At 44.0% G+C, this 20,531-nt stretch overlaps 2 protein-coding genes across 2 annotated transcripts; both read left to right on the forward strand.

Annotated features, from left to right (window-relative positions):
• The first annotated feature begins 310 nt into the window (after positions 1-310).
• LOC117841530 (uncharacterized) lies at positions 311-3,597 on the forward strand. Its single transcript, XM_034721925.2, has 6 exons — positions 311-566; positions 1,553-1,674; positions 2,303-2,451; positions 2,652-2,802; positions 2,890-3,049; positions 3,161-3,597. The coding sequence occupies exons 1-6, from the start codon at positions 554-556 to the stop codon at positions 3,259-3,261; spliced, it is 696 nt and encodes a 231-aa protein (XP_034577816.1). The 5' UTR covers positions 311-553; the 3' UTR covers positions 3,262-3,597.
• Positions 3,598-4,146: 549 nt separating this feature from the next.
• Positions 4,147-19,676, forward strand: LOC117845141 (phosphoglucan, water dikinase, chloroplastic). Its single transcript, XM_034726075.2, has 19 exons — positions 4,147-4,491; positions 4,880-5,519; positions 6,506-6,592; positions 6,682-6,813; positions 7,168-7,293; positions 7,372-7,550; positions 8,560-8,644; positions 13,361-13,528; positions 13,614-13,666; positions 13,769-13,974; positions 14,087-14,205; positions 14,879-14,949; positions 15,063-15,180; positions 15,746-15,832; positions 15,919-16,005; positions 16,081-16,157; positions 17,599-17,764; positions 17,879-18,011; positions 18,442-19,676. Exons 1-19 carry the CDS (start codon positions 4,307-4,309, stop codon positions 19,341-19,343), a joined length of 3,621 nt encoding a protein of 1,206 aa, XP_034581966.1. The 5' UTR covers positions 4,147-4,306; the 3' UTR covers positions 19,344-19,676.
• Positions 19,677-20,531: the final 855 nt, after the last annotated feature.

Raw genomic sequence — 20,531 nt, forward strand, 5'->3', positions numbered from 1 at the left:
ATTAAATATGAGCTAATTATAAAATTAATTACACACGTGGAGGCTAATTCGTGAGACGAATCTATTAAGCCTAATTACATGGACTAATAGACTTAATAGATTCGTCTAATTAGGTTTAATAGATTTATCTTGTGAATTAACCTCCATACAATTAGTTTTGTAATTAGTTTATATTTAATACTTCCAATTGGACTAAAACTTCTGTCCGGCGTATATATCCTAGAGGATCTTGACCGTCCAATTGGGAGATCAGAAATTCAGAAGAGAGCACCACCACCAGGCTGACAAAGCCGGAAGCGAGCAAACCAAACCAAAGCGCCAGCCAAGCCAGCAGAGCAGAGCGCGACTCGACTCATCCTTTCGTTCGGTTCCCCACTTCCACAACCCTCGAGAAGCTTCCACCCCTCCCGCGCCGCTTCCGCCGCCGCCGCCACAGGAGCGGAAACCCTAGCCGCCGTCCCCCACCCGCCTCTCCGCCCACCGGCGCCCCCCCTCGTCGTCCCCGCCGCCGACGCCGACGAAGCGATCGGATCTCGAGGACCGTCGAGCCACGATGGAGGACTGGGGTGAGCTCTCCTCTCTCCGCCTATCTCGAATTCCGATCTGCGGCCGAGTAGGTTCCGTCCGTGGGAAATCTCTGCCGATGTTTTTCTCGATGCGGTGTTCACCGCCCGACGCGGCTAGTTCGTGTTCGCGATGCGCGTTTCGTGAATCGTGATGATAGGCCCTGCCCGCACACGGCCGTTTCCGTGCCTCGTGAAGCCGCGCCGCGCGTCCTTTCTGCGAGAATATTTTCGAGCGGAGGGCTGTGAATGCACGGGCAATTGTTTCGGTCAAATTTAGGTGTTCCTAAGCAGAAGGACCTTAACCTGCCCCAAATCTACAGTTAGGTTTTGGGGTTTAGTTTTTGGGCTTATGGTTCGTAGGATTTATATTTGTTAATAACTTCTGTTAAATCTTGGGCAAATGCCGTTTACTATACCCTAGCATGATACACCAGTCGTCTGCATCTCCTGTATACGGTGTATATCAGCTAAAAAGACACATACGGCATCACTAGTCTTTTGTTTTATGCCCAACACTAATGACTTGGCATCTTTTTCTGCATGTAGAACTTCACATAGGATTATCTGTTATTATCAGGGTATATATATTTTTTTCCTCAGAAACGTGGTAGTCAAAAAGGTTACCCCTACAAATTTTCTGATGAACGTCTGGCACGTAAAGTTCTGGATGATTGGGGCTGGCACCTAAGCATGAGGAACGGCTTCTAATTGTCTTCATTTAGTTCAGGGCAGTGGTAAGTAGGTAGAACCAGGTCACCTGCTAAATGTTGTTTTAGGCGCCTTTTGTGTTCACTTAATTTTTCAATGTCCTTAGTCTGATAATTCAACCTTGTTATTTTTTGTCCGAGAAAAGTGAGTATATAGGGAGAAACCTCCCATGGGTGCCTTTGTGCAATATAGTCTATTGAATTTAAGTATCAAGTTATGATGTTGGTTTATTTCTGGCACTTGTGTCTTATGAATATATTATCTACACTGCATTTCAGATGCTGAAGATTTTCAGCCAGCTGCACCTGTTGTGATAGCAGAGCCACTTAAAAATCAGTGGGCTGATGAAGATGTTGAAGAAGATGACGTAAAAGATTCATGGGAAGAAGAAGATGAGGAGGTACAGTGAAAAATCTGTACCCATGTTGCTTGAAAGCATACTTTGTGAACTAATGCATCACATAGATTCCTTTTTTTGGTTCTTTTTTTATGAAATTTATAACGTTACTTGTATATAGTTGTGGCAGCTATAAGCACAACTGCCCTAATGGCCTTGATCAATAATACTAATAATATTTATTTCCGTTGCTTTAGCTTTTGGAAATAATTTTGTGGAGGCTCGATCTAGATGCCTCAGTTCTATATGTTTTAAATTTGCATTATAGGGATGATTTCTTGTTCATAATACTATTCTGTTTGTATACTTGACCTTCAATTGGTTGCTGATTCCATCAGTCGTTGACTAGCAACATCTGACCATGGGCTCAGGAGCTTGAATTATGCAATTTGGTTTTCCGTTAATATAGTTGTTTCTCATTAAAATACACTTCCACAGAAATGTTAATTGGTGATGGTAAGCCATTGTGATTATTGCTGGCTTTGATATATGCTAATATACGAACAGCATTTTCATGTTGATCCTGATATTTATCAGTTGTATGCTTGCTTTCTGGATGCCGACTACTTAGTAAGCTTATTTTGGATTTTCACTGATTCAAAACTGTTTTTTGTTTTAATGCATCTTGTAGAAACCCAAGCCACCACCTGTAGAAAAGGCTGCCGCGAAACCTAGCAGTAAGGCTCCTGCGAAAAAGGGAAAACAGCAGGCATCTACTAGTGCTGAAGAACCAGATGAGCCTCCTCTTAGTCCCACTTCAGAGAAAATTCGCCAACAGAGGTATGTGTCGTTTCTATGAACTGTTTAGCTTTTTGGACATTATGTTGAAACTTTGTGCACATCAACATGTGATCTGCTCTTCATGCAGGCTAAATTCATTTGAACTCTGTGCTGCAACTCTGATATACACGTTCATTACTTTTATTCATACTGGCATGCTTATAGAATTTGTTCATGGTTACGATGTTTAATTGTTACAGGCTTGTGGAAGAAGCTGATTTCAAGTCAACCACAGAACTTTTTGCAAAAAAGGGCGGCGATCAAAAGTCACTAGATACGTTTATCCCAAAGTCTGAGAGTGACTTTGCGGAATATGCAGAGCTTATTGCGAATAAACTACGCCCCTACGAGGTCTGTTTAACATTGGCAGTGCTATGCCTCTATGGTATCTGCTGCCCTTTTCTGCAGGATCTGACCTTGTATGTTTGATGTTTGCAGAAAAGCTTTCACTACATGGGTCTACTTAAAAATGTCATGAGACTTTCCATGACATCTTTGAAAGGTGCGGATGCGAAAGACATATCTTCCTCTGTGACAGCTATTGCTAATGAGAAGATCAAGGCCGAGAAAGAAGCTGCAGCAGGCAAAAAGAAACAAGGTAACAAGTCTTGGGCTCCTCTATGTGCTTTATGATGGCGCGGATATAGTAACCAGTACTTGGTGAAAACAATCTATCGCTCATCTCACTGAATGAAATTCTTTCTTGCAGGAGCCAAAAAGAAGCAACTCCACATCGAGAAAGGAGACGATGACTTCATCCCTGGCCGCGGTGGTGGCTATGATGATCCGGATGAGTACGATTTCATGTGATTTGGCTGGGAGCAAAAGTAGGTTTCTGTCATGTATACCTTGGCAAGGAGAGATTGTTACTAGAGTTTGCGGCATAGTTGCCATTCCAGAGGCTCCTGGACTGGACACCTGAACTATTTTGCATGGAACATGCTTATCTATTTGAGCTTGATTTTTTACTATACAGGATGAGGCAACCATTTGTGGTCTGGACCACAAGTGTGTTTCCTTATTATTCTTCAGCCGTTGTGTTCTTTTTTACTTTTCATATTTATTTTTTGCCAATTGTACTATATACCATGTATCCAGCTACTTTGGAGCCATGCAAGTAATCCTTAGCTTTTTGTTGGAGCTGCATGCAAGTAATCCTTAGCTTTTTGTTGGAGCTGTAGGAATCGCGTTCCCCTGAAAGGTTTTATCTCTCACCGTTTGCAATGAAGTGGCAAAAGAAACTTTCCAGAGGAAGGAAGTTGTACCTTTGGACAACTTTCGGAGGAATCTGAAAATGGCTGAGCCAAGGGATAAATTTTCCGTGTAAGCGAGATGAAAAAGCTTAGATAGACCAGGTGCTTCAAACTTTGAAGAATTTATGATTCATTGCTCGCTTAGCCTACACATGATGCATGGTTCTTGGGCCTAAGATAATCTAAATTCTCCTTGCACGAAAAATGGCTAGTGTTAGGGTATCCAAAGCCTTCTCAAAATGAAGCCGTTATTGATTAAAATGGATTTGCAATTGATCCTGTCCGTCGAAAAGCAAGCCTAATCCAGGGGTTGGCGTCCACGTCCTCCCGCCTCTGCTGCGTCCACGCGCCCCCCCCCCCCCCCCCCCCCCCCCCCCCCCTTCCCTTAGCTATCTCTGGCAGGCCCCACCGAAAACCACGTCCACCCATTCCCCTGCCACCCCCGCCCCGATCGCCTCGCCTCGCCGCTCCCGCCCTCCCTCCTCGCTTCCACTCCACTCCACCCTCGTCGCGCCCCGAGGCTCCTCTCCCTCCCTCCCTCTCTCTGAAATCAGCCTCCCACCACCTCGACGGACGGGCTGCGCCCGAGGACGACAGACCCGATGGCGTCGCTGCGCCCGCTCGACCCCTCGCTCGCCGTGGCGGCCTCCGCGAGGCCGCGCCGTGGGCTCGCCGCGCCGGTGCTCGTAGGCGGGGCCGCCGCGGTACGGCGCCGCGCCGGGTTGGCTGCCCCGGGGAGGCGTGGGTTCTCGTGCCGCGCTGGATCCGCCGCGTCGGCTGCCCAGAGGTTCGTTCACCCCCTGTTACGATTGTTTTCCCCTGCTCTGTTATGCTTTCGTACGGGACCTTTCAATGCGAGGTCTGCCGAAATATTTGTTTAGTTCCTAGCTATGCATTTTTCTATCTCTATTTTCATCACCTTCTCGGCACAGCAAATTTAAATGGTAATCTCGTACTACGTACAAACAATACTGCGACCAGGGCAGCTTATGATAGTAAAAAAAGGCTCATCTAGTTGTTATCACACTTATCTCTTTATTTTCTGTCTTGTGATCATTACACAGTAGGCAAATTGTCGTATTGCTCCATCGCACCTGTGCAATGCAACTCCTAGATCTTTGCATTCTCATTTCCACTAGAGTTTATTGTCTATATTGACTATTTTTATTCCGCAGAACAAAGGAGAAAAAACGTACAAAGCCTTCAAAGGATAGAGTGCAACTCCGGGTTTGTCTAGATCACCAGGTCAAGTTTGGCGAGCATGTTGGCATTATTGGTTCGACAAAAGAGGTTGGCTCATGGAAGAGTCAGGTTGAGATGGAGTGGACACCTGATGGCTGGGTCTGTCAGCTTGACCTCCCTGGGGAAACACTCATGGAGTTCAAGTTTGTGATATTTTTGAAAGAAGGGAAGGAAAAAGTATGGGAGGATGGTGACAACCGTGTTGTCAATCTGCCGAAAGATGGTGCATTTGATATACTATGTCATTGGAATAGGACAAAAGAGTCTTTAGATCTTTTATTAGGAACGCCAGAGGTTAAGCTGTCTGGAGAAGCAGATGAGGAGATAGGCGAAGGTGCTACAGTTTCTGGAAATATTGCTGTAGAAGAGGCAGTGGCTGGGGATGGCTATCTAACACTAGAACTTGAGTCGAGCAAACTTGGTGGACTATGGCAAGGTAGTGATGCAGTTTTCATGCGTTCAAATGAGCATGGGAATAAGGATAGTGAAAGGAAGTGGGACACGACTGGGCTTGGCGCAGTACCACTACAATTAGTGGAGGGTGATAAAGTGTCAAGGAATTGGTGGCGGAAGGTTTGTTGGATTAATTCCCTATTTTTTCTAGCCAAATAGATAAAGTATTCCATGTGGCTTTCTTCTTTTGGTCTTAACAGCTGTCTGTTTCCCTTTTTGTAGTAACTGTGAAAATAAATGGAAGCATCTCTTGTTAAGCTGCTATCTGGAATACAGTGCTTATTACCTAGGTGTTTTTTTTTCTAAAGAGACTTAAAGTTAGTGTTCTCCAATTATGGTTGTTCTATCCAATATACCAAAATTTGTAGCTATGTTAGATCTAGTAGAGTCTGATTCTATTTGTAGAAAACCTTGCATGCAACCAAGGACAAATAGCATGTGCTTTGCTTCTCATGCTGGTTCCTACTGCTCAATTAGCTTGATTGGACCCTAAACTTTTTGATAATCTCCCAGTTTGATGATCTTTATCTATCATTTAATTTTTCAAATATAATGATCTAGAGATATGAATATGCAGTACTTTATGTATAATAGCTCTTGTCAGCTGGTCCTTTGAGTAAAGAATAAAAGTTTGGTTTAATCAAAGGAAAATTTACAGTTACCTGACACTAAACAGTAAGCACCACCAATTTCTACCATTGCTACAGCTACCCATCAATTGTTACTCCTACTGCCATTGTTCCCAATGCGGTGATATTGTAGCGCATCAAGAGTCCAGACAGATGAGTGGTAGAGAAAGAGTGCAGTGTACAGGGAGAAACGTGATAATATTTTTTTTTAAAAAGAGACTTAACATGTCAGTCTCCTCTGTTTAGGATATTTTAATTTCTGCTTTTTTGCGCTAACGAAAATGATTAAGGACAGTGCAACCCACGCTTCTCATGAACTTGTAAAGCTTCCCGTCGAGGTTAATTTAAAGCTGAATGAACTTTCTTTACTAAGTGATATGAACTCCAGCATGCTGCTCAAACTTTTGGCAGTTCTGGAAAATGCTACTTTGATCTACTGACCTATCTGTGCTAATTCACTTTGCAATGTTTCTGCAGTTGGAGCTTATTCGTTTGCTCTTGTCCAAATCTGTTGATGATCAGAGCCGTTTGGAGGCTCTTACATACTCTGCTATTTACCTAAAGGTTTTCCTGCTTGCGCCTTACTGTAAGATTAACAAAAATATTGGTGATTTTTTTTTGTAAAATTCTAATTTTTTCTCTCTTGATTGCAGTGGATTTATACAGGTCAGATACCATGCTTTGAAGATGGTGGCCACCATCGACCCAATAAACATGCCGAAATATCCAGGGAAATTTTTCGTGAAATTGAAAGGATATACTACGGGAAAAACACATCAGCTCAGGTTAATTGCCCCTTTCCTAGCAGTTATTGTGACATTAATATCGTCCTTCAAAGATTTGTATTACTACTTCTATCACTGTGTCTCAAGTTGGGTCTAACCAGATTCGTGTACTCTTTTTTCTACCTTAATGAAATGACACGCAGCTCTCCTGCGTAGTTCGAGAAAAAAAAACTTTTATCACTGTGTCATTAGCTAATGGACTGATCCAGTTTCATTCTTATAACTGTGAAATGATAAACTAGGAATCTGATGCTTATGGCTATTAAATCTGCAGGATATGTGCCTTAATAAAGACACATATTTTTCTATTTAGTAATACTGATCATTGTCATTTTTTGATGCATATTCATACAGGATTTGCTTGTGATACGCAAGATTCATCCTTGTTTACCTTCATTTAAGTCAGAATTTACTGCCTCTGTCCCTCTAACACGAATTCGCGATATTGCTCATCGAAATGACATCCCACATGATCTCAAGGTGATGATCACATTCCACAATTTGGACTAACTTCACTGTTAGACTATTTGCTGCTTAATGATCTTCTATTATGAACAGCAAGAAATCAAGCATACTATACAAAACAAGCTTCACCGTAACGCTGGCCCTGAGGATCTTATTGCTACCGAAGCCATGCTTGCTAGGATTACTAAGACTCCTGGAGAATACAGTGAAGCTTTTGTTGAACAATTCAAGATATTCTATAGCGAACTAAAAGATTTCTTTAATGCTGGCAGGTTATCTAATTTCTGATTTGCCCACATTTACTATTTTTTTTTCCAGAATTTTAAGTTCCCTGTTTGCTATTGAAGCTGCCGCTCTTACAAACTTGCCAATCCTAATAAAGATAGTGACATGAGTTTTGAGTTTCTATCCGTAATTACTTATCGCCAGAAGTACTGATACAGACATGAAATGGTGATGGTGATAAAGGAAAAACATTTGCACCAAAAGAATCAAGGTCTTGGAGCAGATTTGTGTTTTCATAGAATAACTTGCACAACTACCTAAAATTCTGTTACTAACAGTGTTTAATGCAGAAAGGTAGCAAAGTTGAATATAGAATAATACTCCCTCCATCCATTGATGTAACACATATTTTGTCTAGAGAAAAGTCAAACTTTACAAGTTTTGACCAACAATTAGTGAAATTATATGCATGTTTAGTGTATAAAAATTTATATGATCGTACTCAATTTACTTTTATGATGGTGCTGATTTTGTTGCAATTGGCTTATTTTTAAAGAAATTAAGGGTCAAACTCTACTTTTGAAAACTTTGCCCCTACCAAAATACACCTTATATTGATGGACAGAGGGAGTGGAATACTAACGGAAATTAATTAGAGAATAAATCAACTGTATGCCACTGGAGAAGTTTCTAATTCAAGATCACTGTCAAAAGTCCATTTTCACTCCATGCAGTCGTGGGTTCAAATTTGATTTTGAATTTTCTTGTTTCACTCCATGATATTTGACGATGACATGGAGTGAAGAAACGTAAAATCCTTCCGGTATTGAGTGAACTCTTGAGTTAGTTTGATGGAAAATCATGAAACTAAGAATTATCCAATGGCAAATGATTGATTACAGCATAAATTTCTAGTTCACACTTAAACCTTCAACTCTAACAGAGACAATTTCGTCAATAAGATTAAAGGAGCTCCTCTGATGCATCAATACTATTTACTGTAGGGTCTAATACATTTTTTAGTAATTATTTGATATTGTAACTTGTGCTTTGTAGCCTACTGGAGCAAGTGGAGTCCATCAAGGAATCTTTGAGCGAGTCTGCCTTGGAGGCTCTCTCATCCTTTATGAAGACCAAAAAGGTGAGTTTTTCTAAAATCAGACTGCTTCTTTCCCCAATACAAATGAGTAAAGAAAGTTTCGAGATGAGTTTTTTTACCGAATCCTGCATCATATGGTACCTTAGGACTAAAAGGCTTTGTTGTTTATGTTCTTGTGTGTTTTGGCAACTTGATAGAAAGGAAAGCCTCCTCTTCACTAGTGTACTTAAGTCCTGTTAGTCCGCGCCTTGCTGGGTGTCGGATTTTGAGGCCCGGCAGTGCACAAGGGGGTTACACAAGTGGTAGATTTGTAGGCTAGGGCGATCGCGAGATCAAGAACTCGAACGTAATCACGAGAACACGAAGGGGAGACGAGTTTTAGACAGGTTCGGGCCTCCGAAGAGCAATACCCTACGTCCTGTATGCTTGGTGGCTTGTATTGCTTTTCGCTGATGCGAATAGATTGGTTGGGGTTCTGGATCTTGATCCGTTCGTTGCCCCGAGGGGGCTCCCCTGGCCGTCTTATATAGTTTGGTGGCCAGGGGTTACAAGTCGGGCTAGACCTGGACTAGTTGGCTATTACATTAGTTTTAGGAGAATCCGACTACAACTCATGTCCCGCAATATCTGAGCTGATCTTGGATCATCTGGCCTTCCTTGTATTGTACTCCGAGTATCTTCGTGTCCTTGGCCTGCACATTCTGGTCGGGTAGGCCCACTTGTCAGATTCGACCAATATCCTGGTCGGTGGGAACCCATGGGGTACCCATATGCCTCAAGCCCCCGAGCGATGTGTAGGCGAACAGGAACTTTGAGGTCATCTCAACGAGGCTGGAATTTAGGTCGGCTGAAGCTGTGATGGCGTCATGGTGATGGAGAGGCTACGCAGTGCTCAAAAGAAGAAGAAAATCCGAGCAAACGTAGAGCCAACGCGCAGAGCGAAGACGAGTGCCGAGTTGATGGAAGCCGACGTCCAGCAAGTCGAAGCGACGGGTACGGAGGGCGTCGCAAGATGCACTCCGTAGGAGTAGCCTCCGAGGATTGAAGCGATTAGAATAATCAGTCCAGTGGTCAAGAAGAAAAAGTTGAGCCCAAAAGCAAGTCCAAGTGCCCGAGCACAAGGATAGGCGAAGTCACGGAGGCACGCCGGCCAAAATTAGGCGTCCAGCCCCCGAGGACGAGGACTGGCGGAGCCACAGAGGCACGCCGACCTAAAGTAGGCACCTAGCCCCCGAGCGTTGGAGTCGGACGAGTCGTTGAAGTACGCCGAGTCGCCGCTCGCCTCAAGCCAGAGAGGTCGGCCTGGCGACAGGAGGCACGTCGAGTTGTCGGCGACGCCCAGCCCCCGAGCTTGGGAGCCGGACGAGCCGTCGAAGTACACCGAGTCACCTCCCACCCCGAGCCAGAGAGGTCGGCCGGGCAACAGGAGGCACGCCGAGTCGGCGGCGGCGCCCAGCCCCGAGCCTAGGAGCCGGACTAGTCATCAAAGTAAGCCGAGTTGCCTCCAGCCACGAGCTGGAGAGGTCAGCCAGGCGATGGGAGGCACGCCGAGTTGGCGGCGGCGCCCAACCCCCGAGCCTAGGAGCCGGACGCGTCGTTGAAGCACGCCGAGTCGCCTCCCGCCCTGAGCAAGAGAGGTCGGTCAGGCGACGGGAGGCACGCTGAGTCGTTTGCGGCGCCCAGCCCCCAAGCCTGGGAGCCGGACGAGTCGTCGAAGTATGCCAAGTCGCCTCCCACCCTGAGCCAAAGAGGTCAGCTGGGCGACGGGGGGCACGCCGAGTCGCTTGCGGCGCCTAGCCCCTGAGCTTGGGAGCTGGACGAGTCGGAGAAGTACGTCGAGTCGCCTCCCACCCCGAGCTAGAGAGGTCGGCCGGGCGATGGAAGGCATGCCGAGTCGTCGGAACCTGTAAAATAAATTGCGGTGTATCAATCTGTGTGATGAAATGTGTGATGTAACTGACTTAACATATGCGGAAAAAAGAGGCTCCATCCCTCCCTTGGTGCATACAACAGGACAATGTGTAGTCGAGGCCCGTAGCTGTTAAGCACCTAGCCTTGCCTGACCAGCGTCCCGCTAAGAGCTTGTAGGAGGGATGAACGCAAGGTTGTCTAGGTCCTGCGAGCTAGGACGTCGACCACACGAGTTAATCGTATTGCCTAGGGGGGAGCAGGATGTGAAAGACCCAGAGGTCGGCGCCTGGAGTATGAGAGACCTAGAGGTCAACGACTGGGGGAAGCCCCCGAGCTTAGAAGCAACTGGCGTGTTGAATAGGTCGGACAGCCCGCAAGCATCATGAACAGCTCAGGTGAAGGAACAGTAAGGCAGTAGGTACGAAAAACAAAAAAAAAAGAAAAGGAAAGAGGAATAAATAGCTTTTAAATCTTAAAGGTTGAAACACCGCAGGTACTCGATGTCTCTTGGTTGTGGGATAGGTTCCTGACTGGATAATCTTGTTGACGATGAAGGGGTGTTATGGTCGTCACGACGATTGTCATCCTCGCGGTAGTTGTTTTGGCAAGGTCGCTTGTACTTCACCGAAGCGCCGACCTCTTTCTTGACGACTTTACAGTCCCAGAGACTGTGATGCAGCATCCATGGTGTCATTAAACTCTTTCCCAGAAGAAGGTGGTTGGTTTGGCGGGATCATCTTCGGCGGTGAGGTCCTCGGGATCACGGGCGGGTTCTAGCCGACCTCCCGCGCGGTTACCGTGGTCACCTTTGTGGTGACCGGGTCTGCTCTGAGGGGATCGGCTTCGAGGGCGCCAGTTAGATGTGGATCTGGAGTATGTTGACTGGATCTGGGCTCGCTCATCGATCTAGGTGTTAGCTACGCAGATACGTGCCCGCACTCATCAAATTAGTTCTGGAAGGTGTTCCAGATTGGTGATGGTAGCCCCCAGGTTAGCCTGGGGTGTGGTGAAGATGTTGTGACCGGCCTCCTCGAGGTCGGCTTGTGGATTGCGAGTGGGCTCAGGGCGCCTGCGTTTGTCCCGAGCATCGTCCTGGTCGGCGTTGTCACCATCGTTGGGGTGCGGTGGTCGGCGATGGTCACCTGCTGCCTCAGCTCCCATGGTAACAGCAAGTTGATCGCCATCTATGGGTGGATCGTCGACGGAGACCACAAAGGCTTCGCGATCTGGCACGGTGGAGTTGATGTCGTTTCCATGAAGGTTCGGGGTCAGGACGATGCGGGGGATTTTGAACTCGCCACAGTTCGGAAACTGGGTGGGTGCGGGTGGGTCGTCAGATTGGATCTGAAAGGACTGCACAAGTTTCGCGGAAAACGTGGCAGCCGAGTTCCTTAGACCGAAGGGTGCGCGGGAAGGATTCTGCGCCGAGCTTGTCGGGTGTGGTGCCACCTTGGAGAGATTGGAGCTTTCAGCGGCGTTGTAGTCGATGCGATCTAGCCCCGGGATCAGATCGGTGGGCATAGGTGGACTATTTGTAGCGGGGATGTGAGGCACCTGGAGGTCGCTGCTATCTCGGGACTGAGCGGAGTCAGATGGAGTTTCAGATCAGATCTGGAAGGATTGTGCGAGCTTTGCAGAGTATGTTGTGGCCGCGTTCCTGATGCCAAAAGGAGCGCAGGACGGGTTCTGGGCCGGCCTTGTTGAGCGTAGCGTAGCCTCGGAAAGACCAATACACTCGGCAATGGCGGCACTGATGCGATCTAGCCCCGCGGTCAGGTCGGAGGGCATAGGTGGGCAGGTTTTCGTCAAGACGTCTGGAATCATGAGGCCACCGTTCTGAAGATCTTGTTCCGTCGATACAGGTTCGACGGAAGCAAGGTTGGAGGAAGATGCCGAGTTGGTGATAGGCGCCGAGTTGGCGATGAGCACCGAGTCGACAAGTGGGGCGATGTGGTTGAAGTCCATGGTCCCGAAACAGATCGGGATCAAGTCAGTGAGGATGTCCTTCATGCTCTCGGGGAAGATGGAGAGGATCTCACAATCACCCCTACCTAGCACGCCAACTGTTGAATTTTGAGGCCCAGCAGTCCACAAGGGGGTTACCCGAGTGGTAGATTTGTAGGCTAGAGCGATCGCGGGACCAGAACTCGAAGGTAATCACAAGAACACGAAGGGGAGACAGTGGTTTTAGACAGGTTCGGTCCTCCGGAGAGTAATACCCTACGTCTTGTATGCTTGGTGGCTTGTATTGCTTTTCGCTGATGCGAATAGATTGGTTGGGGTTCTGGATCTTGATCCGTTCGTTGCCCTGAGGGGGCTCCCCTGGCCGCCTTATATAGTTTGGTGGCCAAGGGTTACAAGTCGGGCTAGACCTAGACTAGTAGGCTATTACATGGAAGTTTTAGGAGAATCCGACTACAACTCGTGTCCCGCAATATCCGAGCTGATCTTGGATCATCTGGCCTTCCTTGTATTGTACTCCGAGTATCTTCGTGTCCTTGGCCCGCATGTTCTGGTCGGGCGGGCCCACTTGTTAGATCCGACCAGTATCATGGTCGGTGGGGACCCATGGGGTACCCATATCCCTCACTGGGGTATGATGCCATGTCAATGTTTAACACCACCACCTTGGTCCAAGTCCCCTTAAAAACTTGAATTTGCGTGCTTATTTCTTCTTAATATATAAACCACCTAGTTCCTCATAGACATATTTTTTAATAATTTAACAGCTGTTACTGCTTATCTTAAAATCTTATTCTTAACCAGTTCATTGCGTAGATGGACCCACTGCCCACCTGTGTAATATCTAATCCATATGTTTATCTGTGATTCTATTGAGTATCTCAGAATTTGGACCAACTGGAAGATGCAAAAGATTTGGATAAAATTGGCGGCAGTCAAGTTTTGCTGAAGACCTTGCAATCATTATCTTCTCTAAGATCATTTCTAATGAAGGGTCTTGAAAGTGGCCTTAGGAATGATGCACCAGATACTGCTATCGCAATGCGACAAAAGGTTATTTTGTCAAACACAACTGATGAAGTATGAGTTCAAATTGCGCAGTTGTATTTCAATTATGTTAACTGGTGAAGTTTTGCAGTGGCGTCTTTGTGAGATTGGGCTTGAGGATTATTCATTTGTATTGTTAAGCAGGTATTGACATAGTTGAAATTAAATTTGTTCTTTTTTGTTATGGTGTTGATTACTCTTGGAGGTAAAAGTGATTTTATTTTCATTGCTGTGGTACCATAACAGATACATCAATGCTCTTGAAGCCTTAGGTGGATCAGCTTCACTTGCACAGGGTCTAGCTCGAAATACAAGTATATGGGACGATGCCCTTGATGCCCTTGCCATTGGCATCAATCAAGTTAGCTTTTCGGGTTGGAAACCAGAGGAGTGTATTGCTATAGGGAATGAGCTTCTTTCTTGGAAGCAGAAAGGTCTATCTGAAACTGAAGGTGCATTTTCTCTTTAAACATGACATGAACCCATGATTCATGAATGTGTATCCGTACTTCTGTTCTCATTGTGGTGTGGACTACCCTGCAACTGTTCTTGTCATGTGTGTAGGCAGTGAAGATGGAAAGTATATTTGGGCATTAAGACTCAAAGCCACTCTTGATAGAACAAGAAGACTCACAGAAGAATACTCTGAAGCGCTTCTTTCTATATTCCCTGAAAAAGTTGAGGTGAGTCTACTGAATCTAGAGTAGACGAGCCTTGTGATCATAAAGTCAAATCATACGCTATTTCACCGTCTGCTTATGCTTGACTGAGATAACTGCATCATTTTTTCCAATACTTCTAGTAATTTAGGTTAACTTAGAGGACCACTACTTCAACTTTATAGAAAAGTAATTTATTAAACCGTGCATAATATAAATGTTTGAAACAATAAGTTTTAAATTATCGCAGATAAACATTTATAACATTAGTGGTTATTTTATATGCTATTTGCTTATTTTTTAGCACGAATTGCTGTGCTTGGTTTAGATCTAAGCCAGGCTACACCAACCCTAGGCATCCAATCACACCCTAAGAAAATAAACGAACCAAATCTAAGAGAACATGGACTCATATCATATCTTAACAAATCTTTATGTGCATTTATAAATTTCAGTACATGGAGTTTAGATTTTCTGACTTTTACAAATTCACATTTGCTAACAAAATTCACAACAAAATCATACTCTCACTGTCTTACTGGTGTGGGTGTTATGTTCACCAGAATATGAGCAAACATAGTTTCTATTTCTCTAAAAACATATTTTCCATTTATTATTTCCTACTTAAACTTTCTTGTGAATTGCAATGTTGCTAAATTTTGAGAGTGAGAACCTCTGTGGCTGTATACTTATGTAGGTTCTTGGGAAAGCCCTTGGAATACCAGAGAACAGTGTGAGAACATACACCGAGGCTGAAATTCGTGCTGGGTAATTTTTTTGGATCTGCAATACTGTGATTGTGCATATAACTTGGATGATACTGATATTTAGATTACAATCAATCTAATTGATGTGAACCTAACTATTTATATATGTTTCAGTGTTATTTTTCAGGTCTCCAAACTTTGCACTGTACTTTTGAAAGCTACTCGAGCAGTACTTGGATCGTCCGTTTGGGATGTTCTTGTTCCCGGAGTGGCCCATGGAGCTCTGATACAGGTATCTTTAATTTCCTTTTGCTTCTTGTTGGGTGAGATGTTCTCGCTGTAATTAACATAAACATGTTTCTTCAACCTCCTCCCCCTCAGTGTGAAAAGTCCATTTTCCATCTTTTTTTATTGAGATGAAGCGATACAACATCATGTTCATAATTAGAAACATGTTGCAGTACGTCAAGCATATTATCATTCAGAACAGTCAGCTTATACACTGCACAGATGGCAGGTTACAAATGACAGGTCTCTCCTATTTGTATTTTGTATTTATTAAATGCTTACTATCTGAAGCTAAAAGAAATAAAGAACAGATTTTGATGATACTTCATAAAAATCATTCATGTAAATTGTCACTGAAAACTTGAGCATAGATCCTGCAAGATCAGGCTATATGATTTTAGCATGGTTTCAGTTCAGTTCATGAGTTGCGCATGACCTTGGTCCATACAGAAGGCTGGCCTACCCTTGAGTCTTTAAAACCAGCACAACCCATCTTAGCTTGTTATATTACAGTTGAAAATTTATGTGTTTATAGCAATGCTTTTTATGGCATCAGTTCGTTTATTCAGGTTGAAAGAATAGTTCCTGGATCATTGCCATCATCCATCAAAGAACCTGTCGTGCTAGTTGTAAATAAAGCTGATGGAGATGAAGAGGTACATTTAAACAATTAAATCTTGGTTAGTTGATCTTGCATGGACAAGTAACTGATATTGCCAAAGTTTGGCTCCTCATTTGACAGGTCAAAGCTGCTGGGAATAACATAGTGGGTGTTATTCTTCTACAAGAATTACCTCACCTATCACATCTTGGTGTTAGAGCTCGTCAAGTTAGTACTACAAAATTCATTTCTTTTACTCGTGGTTTAAGTTTTTAACAAATGCAACTGCTGATATGTTTCCAGGAGAAAGTCGTATTTGTCACTTGTGAAGATGATGAAACAATTGCGAATGTGAGGTTACTAGAGGGAAAACATGTCAGGTTATGTTCTATTCTGCTAGCATTATGTTTGTTCTAATCTGGAATGTATTGCTCACTTGTCCTGAAAAAAAGTTCTTATTTGCTAAATGAAAATATTTTAATTTATATGAATAAAAAAGTGCAATTCAAATTTGAATTACGGGCTTTGTTAAAATCAACAGCTCCATAGTTGAAATGTTATATGAAGCTAACCACCTGCACTGCATTGGTACAACTAGAATGATCCAATATTGTTGAAATTTAGTTTGCTATTGTGCCTCCTAGATATGCGAACCAGACAAAATTTTGAAACAGAGGTAGTAATTACCGATAAAGTTCTCCTAATGAGGATTAGTGAGTCCGATAGCCACCTTTAGAACGAAATATGGAATGAAATACTTCCCAAACACGTTTTGTCAAAACTGTGTAAATAATTCTTAAATCCCACTTGGGACTGTGTAATTACTGTCAGTGCTTCTAAATCCTTGTGAGGTATTAGTATCATAGTAAAAAACTGGTTGCATATTTGAATCAACTCATTGCCTACTTGGATGAGGATCACTGGTCTAAGAAAGGCCTCAATTAATTTAATTTTAAATTTTGAGCTCCATGTGGTAGAAAGAAGACAGGAGTCAGAGTTAGTAAATTACCTATTTATTTCCTAGGACTTCAGATTTGGGAGGAAAATGTACTGTCTGGCCCAATACTTACCAACCTATATCTCATTTTCATATGTTGCCAACCCATGCTGAGAAGCCCTTGTGCTCTTTGACTCTGTTTTTCCTGTCCTTACTCCTGTTAAGTGTAGAAGTGTAATATGGCATATGAGTCAGGGGTAGTCTAGGTACTTCACAAGAGTCTAGATGTTTATCTCATGTAATATATTTGCCCCTTGGGGCTGTTGCAATACAGCCAGATATTTCACAGGAATTTCTCCTCTCCACCGTTTATAAGTTGTAACAACTCCTATGAGGCATTCACCACTTGTTCCACAGACAAGGAGAAGTGAAAGAGTTCTTCCATGTTTTTTCCCCTCGTGTGAGGGCATTGTTGCTGACCGTCCATTTAGATGGAGAGTCTTCTTTACTTGAGTTGAATATTTTCAACGGATAAATTGAAAGCTCAAATGTTGGAAGTTTACGTATTGAAACTGTTGGGCTGAAAGATTGAAAGTTGGCAAAGTTAAATGTTTTCTTTCTTTGATCGCCAAATCTGAGACTTGAAAGAACATTTTATTCAGCTTGAAGGATCAGAAATCCTGTGTCCTATTTGGATATTACAAATTATTGTTTTTTTTTGTGAAATGTAGGAATAGTTGGAAGTAGAATTGGTTGTTACATACTGAAGTGGTAGTACACTTGATTGTTAATAATTAGGCTGCCGATAATTGAATATATTTGGTGAGTCTTGGCCCCCCTTTTCCTCATTGATGTGGACAGAAACTTGTATGCATTTATTACAGGTTGGGAGCATCATCCAGTAATGTTGATCTATCAGTAGTTTCAAATGACGATGGTAGTGCTACCATATCTTCAGATCCATCCAGTGGAGGAAATTTATTTGCACGAGAGTTACCAAAAGAATTCTCGCCACCACTGGCTACAGACAAGTTGTTAGATGTGTCTAAGGTTAAGTTTGTTTTGCCCACTTAAAGCATTGAATCAAATACCATGTTACGCTGCATGTTTTTTACACTTGCCCCTACTTATTCTTTTTCTTCTCTATGGGGGACATCACTTCAGCCAAAGAGCTATACTTCAGGTGTGTGTGTTATGGCTGGTGTGCTCGAGCTTTCAGAGGCATCAGTCGAATCATCTGGTGCAAAAGCTGCTGCATGTGGAACTCTTTCAGTTCTGGCCTCATTGTCAAATAAAGGTACATATCTCTCTTGAATGATTCATCAAAGTCATGTCAATTTGTGTTCATCAGCATTCTTACAAATGGATATCTTAAAAGGTTTGCAAGATATCTCTGATGAGGTTAAAGAGAAGTTATCATGCTAAGCATGATATTTTATTTAGGAATTCGATTTCTTACATTTGACAAGGTGGGCGAGAGTAAGCATACGTTTCATTGGTAGGCTGGTAGCAATAATTTAGAATGTGGTAATAGCATTTTATGCGCTAGAGTGGCAAAACCAATACTTATTACCATCTGGCTTATCATAGCATTTTATGTTTCCGTAGACCTTGCATGATATTCACTTAAAGAAAAAGCTTATAGGGGGTGCAACAAAAGTGCTTTCTCCAAAGTCTTATGTTCCATTTTTCTATTATCTTATGTTGTTTTTTCATTGATATGGCAGTTTACAATGACCAAGGAATTCCAGCAGCATTCAGAGTTCCTGCAGGTGCTGTAATTCCATTTGGATCCATGGAGGATTCCCTCAAGAAAAGTGGATCACTGGAATCCTACACAAACCTTATAGAGAAGATCGAAGCAGCTCAAATTGAAAATGGTGAACTTGATAGCCTATCCTCAGAGCTTCAAGCAATGATTTCTCTTCTTTCTCCATCCAAAGAAATCATTGAGTCTTTGAAAAATACATTCGATCAGAATGCTCGACTAATTGTCAGATCTACTGCTAATGTGGAGGATTTGGCTGGTATGTCAGCTGCTGGGCTATATGAATCAATTCCGAACGTCAGCCTCTCTGACCCAAGTTCCTTCGGAGCTGCGGTTGGACAGGTTTGGGCATCATTATACACAAGGAGAGCAGTCCTTAGCCGTCGAGCAGCTGGTGTGCCTCAGAGAGATGCAAAGATGGCCATTCTTGTTCAAGAAATGCTGCAGCCAGATCTCTCCTTTGTGCTTCACACTGTTAGCCCATCCGACCATGATCCCAAGTTGGTTGAGGCCGAGGTTGCCCCTGGGCTGGGAGAAACCCTTGCTTCCGGAACCCGTGGCACCCCATGGAGACTCTCATGTGACAAGTTTGATGGCAGAGTCACCACTCTTGCTTTTGCAAATTTCAGCGAGGAGATGGTGGTGCTCACCTCTGGTCCTGCTGATGGAGAAGTGGTTCGTCTTACGGTAGATTACAGCAAGAAGACATTATCTGTTGATGCAACCTTTAGGAAGCAGTTTGGCCAGCGACTTGCTGCTATTGGGCAGTATCTGGAACAGAAGTTCGGGAGTGCCCAGGACGTGGAAGGCTGCCTGGTTGGCAAAGATATCTTTATAGTGCAGAGCAGACCACAGCCATAATAAATAAAGTTTTGCTAAGATGAATGTGGCTACTTGGTTAGGTGAATAAAATGGATGCATGGCTGGAGAAATTTATGGGTTTTGTGGCATGCATAGCAGTGGTTCAAGTCTTTTTTTAACACCTTGCCTCAGGTAAAATAATGAGTTGGCCCAGGTCTAGCCATTCTCTTGGATCTGTTTATGTGAACTAACAAACTCGAGTATTGTAACGATGTATGATGCAATATCTAGTTAGGGAGAATGCACCCATTGTTGTAGCCACTTCAAATAGCAGTGACCGCCCATGGAAAAAGGACTTCATTCAATCTAATACAAGCATGTTATATGTGGTTAGATTGCATGTTTTGTCTTGGCTAAGACTGAAATAGATTATGAATGTCAAAGGTCCAAAAAGGACGGAAATTGACTCTCATGGGAAATGTAGACGCTGAATTCTTCAAATTGAATCAAGTTGGTTTCTGTCATGTATACCTTGGCAAGCACAGGGTGTCTCGCTTGTTTCTGGAGTTGTAATTGAGGGTGTGTGAGTTCTTGAAGGTCTTGGTCCCTCGATCGACCAGTCTAGAGCCCTGTTTGTTTCCGCTTATGTGGAGCTCGCTTACTTTGAAATCAGGATTGTCTCGTAAGCCAATCTGCTGTCTATAAGTTAGATATTTGGTAATCCTGATTTTTTAGACGATTCTCTGCCTGAGTGGTAAAATGCCTGAAATACGTAAGGCTGATGATAGCTTATTTTTTCCGAGTACGAGCTAAAGTCAATAATTCTAATATACTTTGTATTTCTTAAATATAAATAGCATTTTTCCGTTTTCCCTTCTTTTTTCCCTTCCTTCTGTTCCCTCTTCCGTCCGTTCCTCATTTTCCTTTTTTTTTCATTATTTCTCTACGATCTTCATTCCCTTCCTTTCTCCACGCCAAGCCGTTGCCCATCCAGATGCGACTCCTCTGCCCCGCGCCGCGTCGCTCCCTGGGCATTGCGCTGCAGCTGCCACCGCTGCTGCCCCGCCTCTGCTACTGCTGCTCTGTCAGCCTCGGCGCTGAAGGACCTGCTACTGCGAGCTCGCGCGAGGCATGCCCTGGCCGTCCGTGCTCCCCGTCAGCTGCGGCAACGACTCCGGAGGGCAGGGAGGCCACCGCCGGAGAGCATAGAGGCGGCAGGTGCCGGCGACCTGGGAGGCGGCGGGCGCG

This window comes from Setaria viridis, chromosome 1 (assembly GCF_005286985.2).
Source record: "Setaria viridis chromosome 1, Setaria_viridis_v4.0, whole genome shotgun sequence".
NCBI lineage: Eukaryota > Viridiplantae > Streptophyta > Magnoliopsida > Poales > Poaceae > Setaria > Setaria viridis.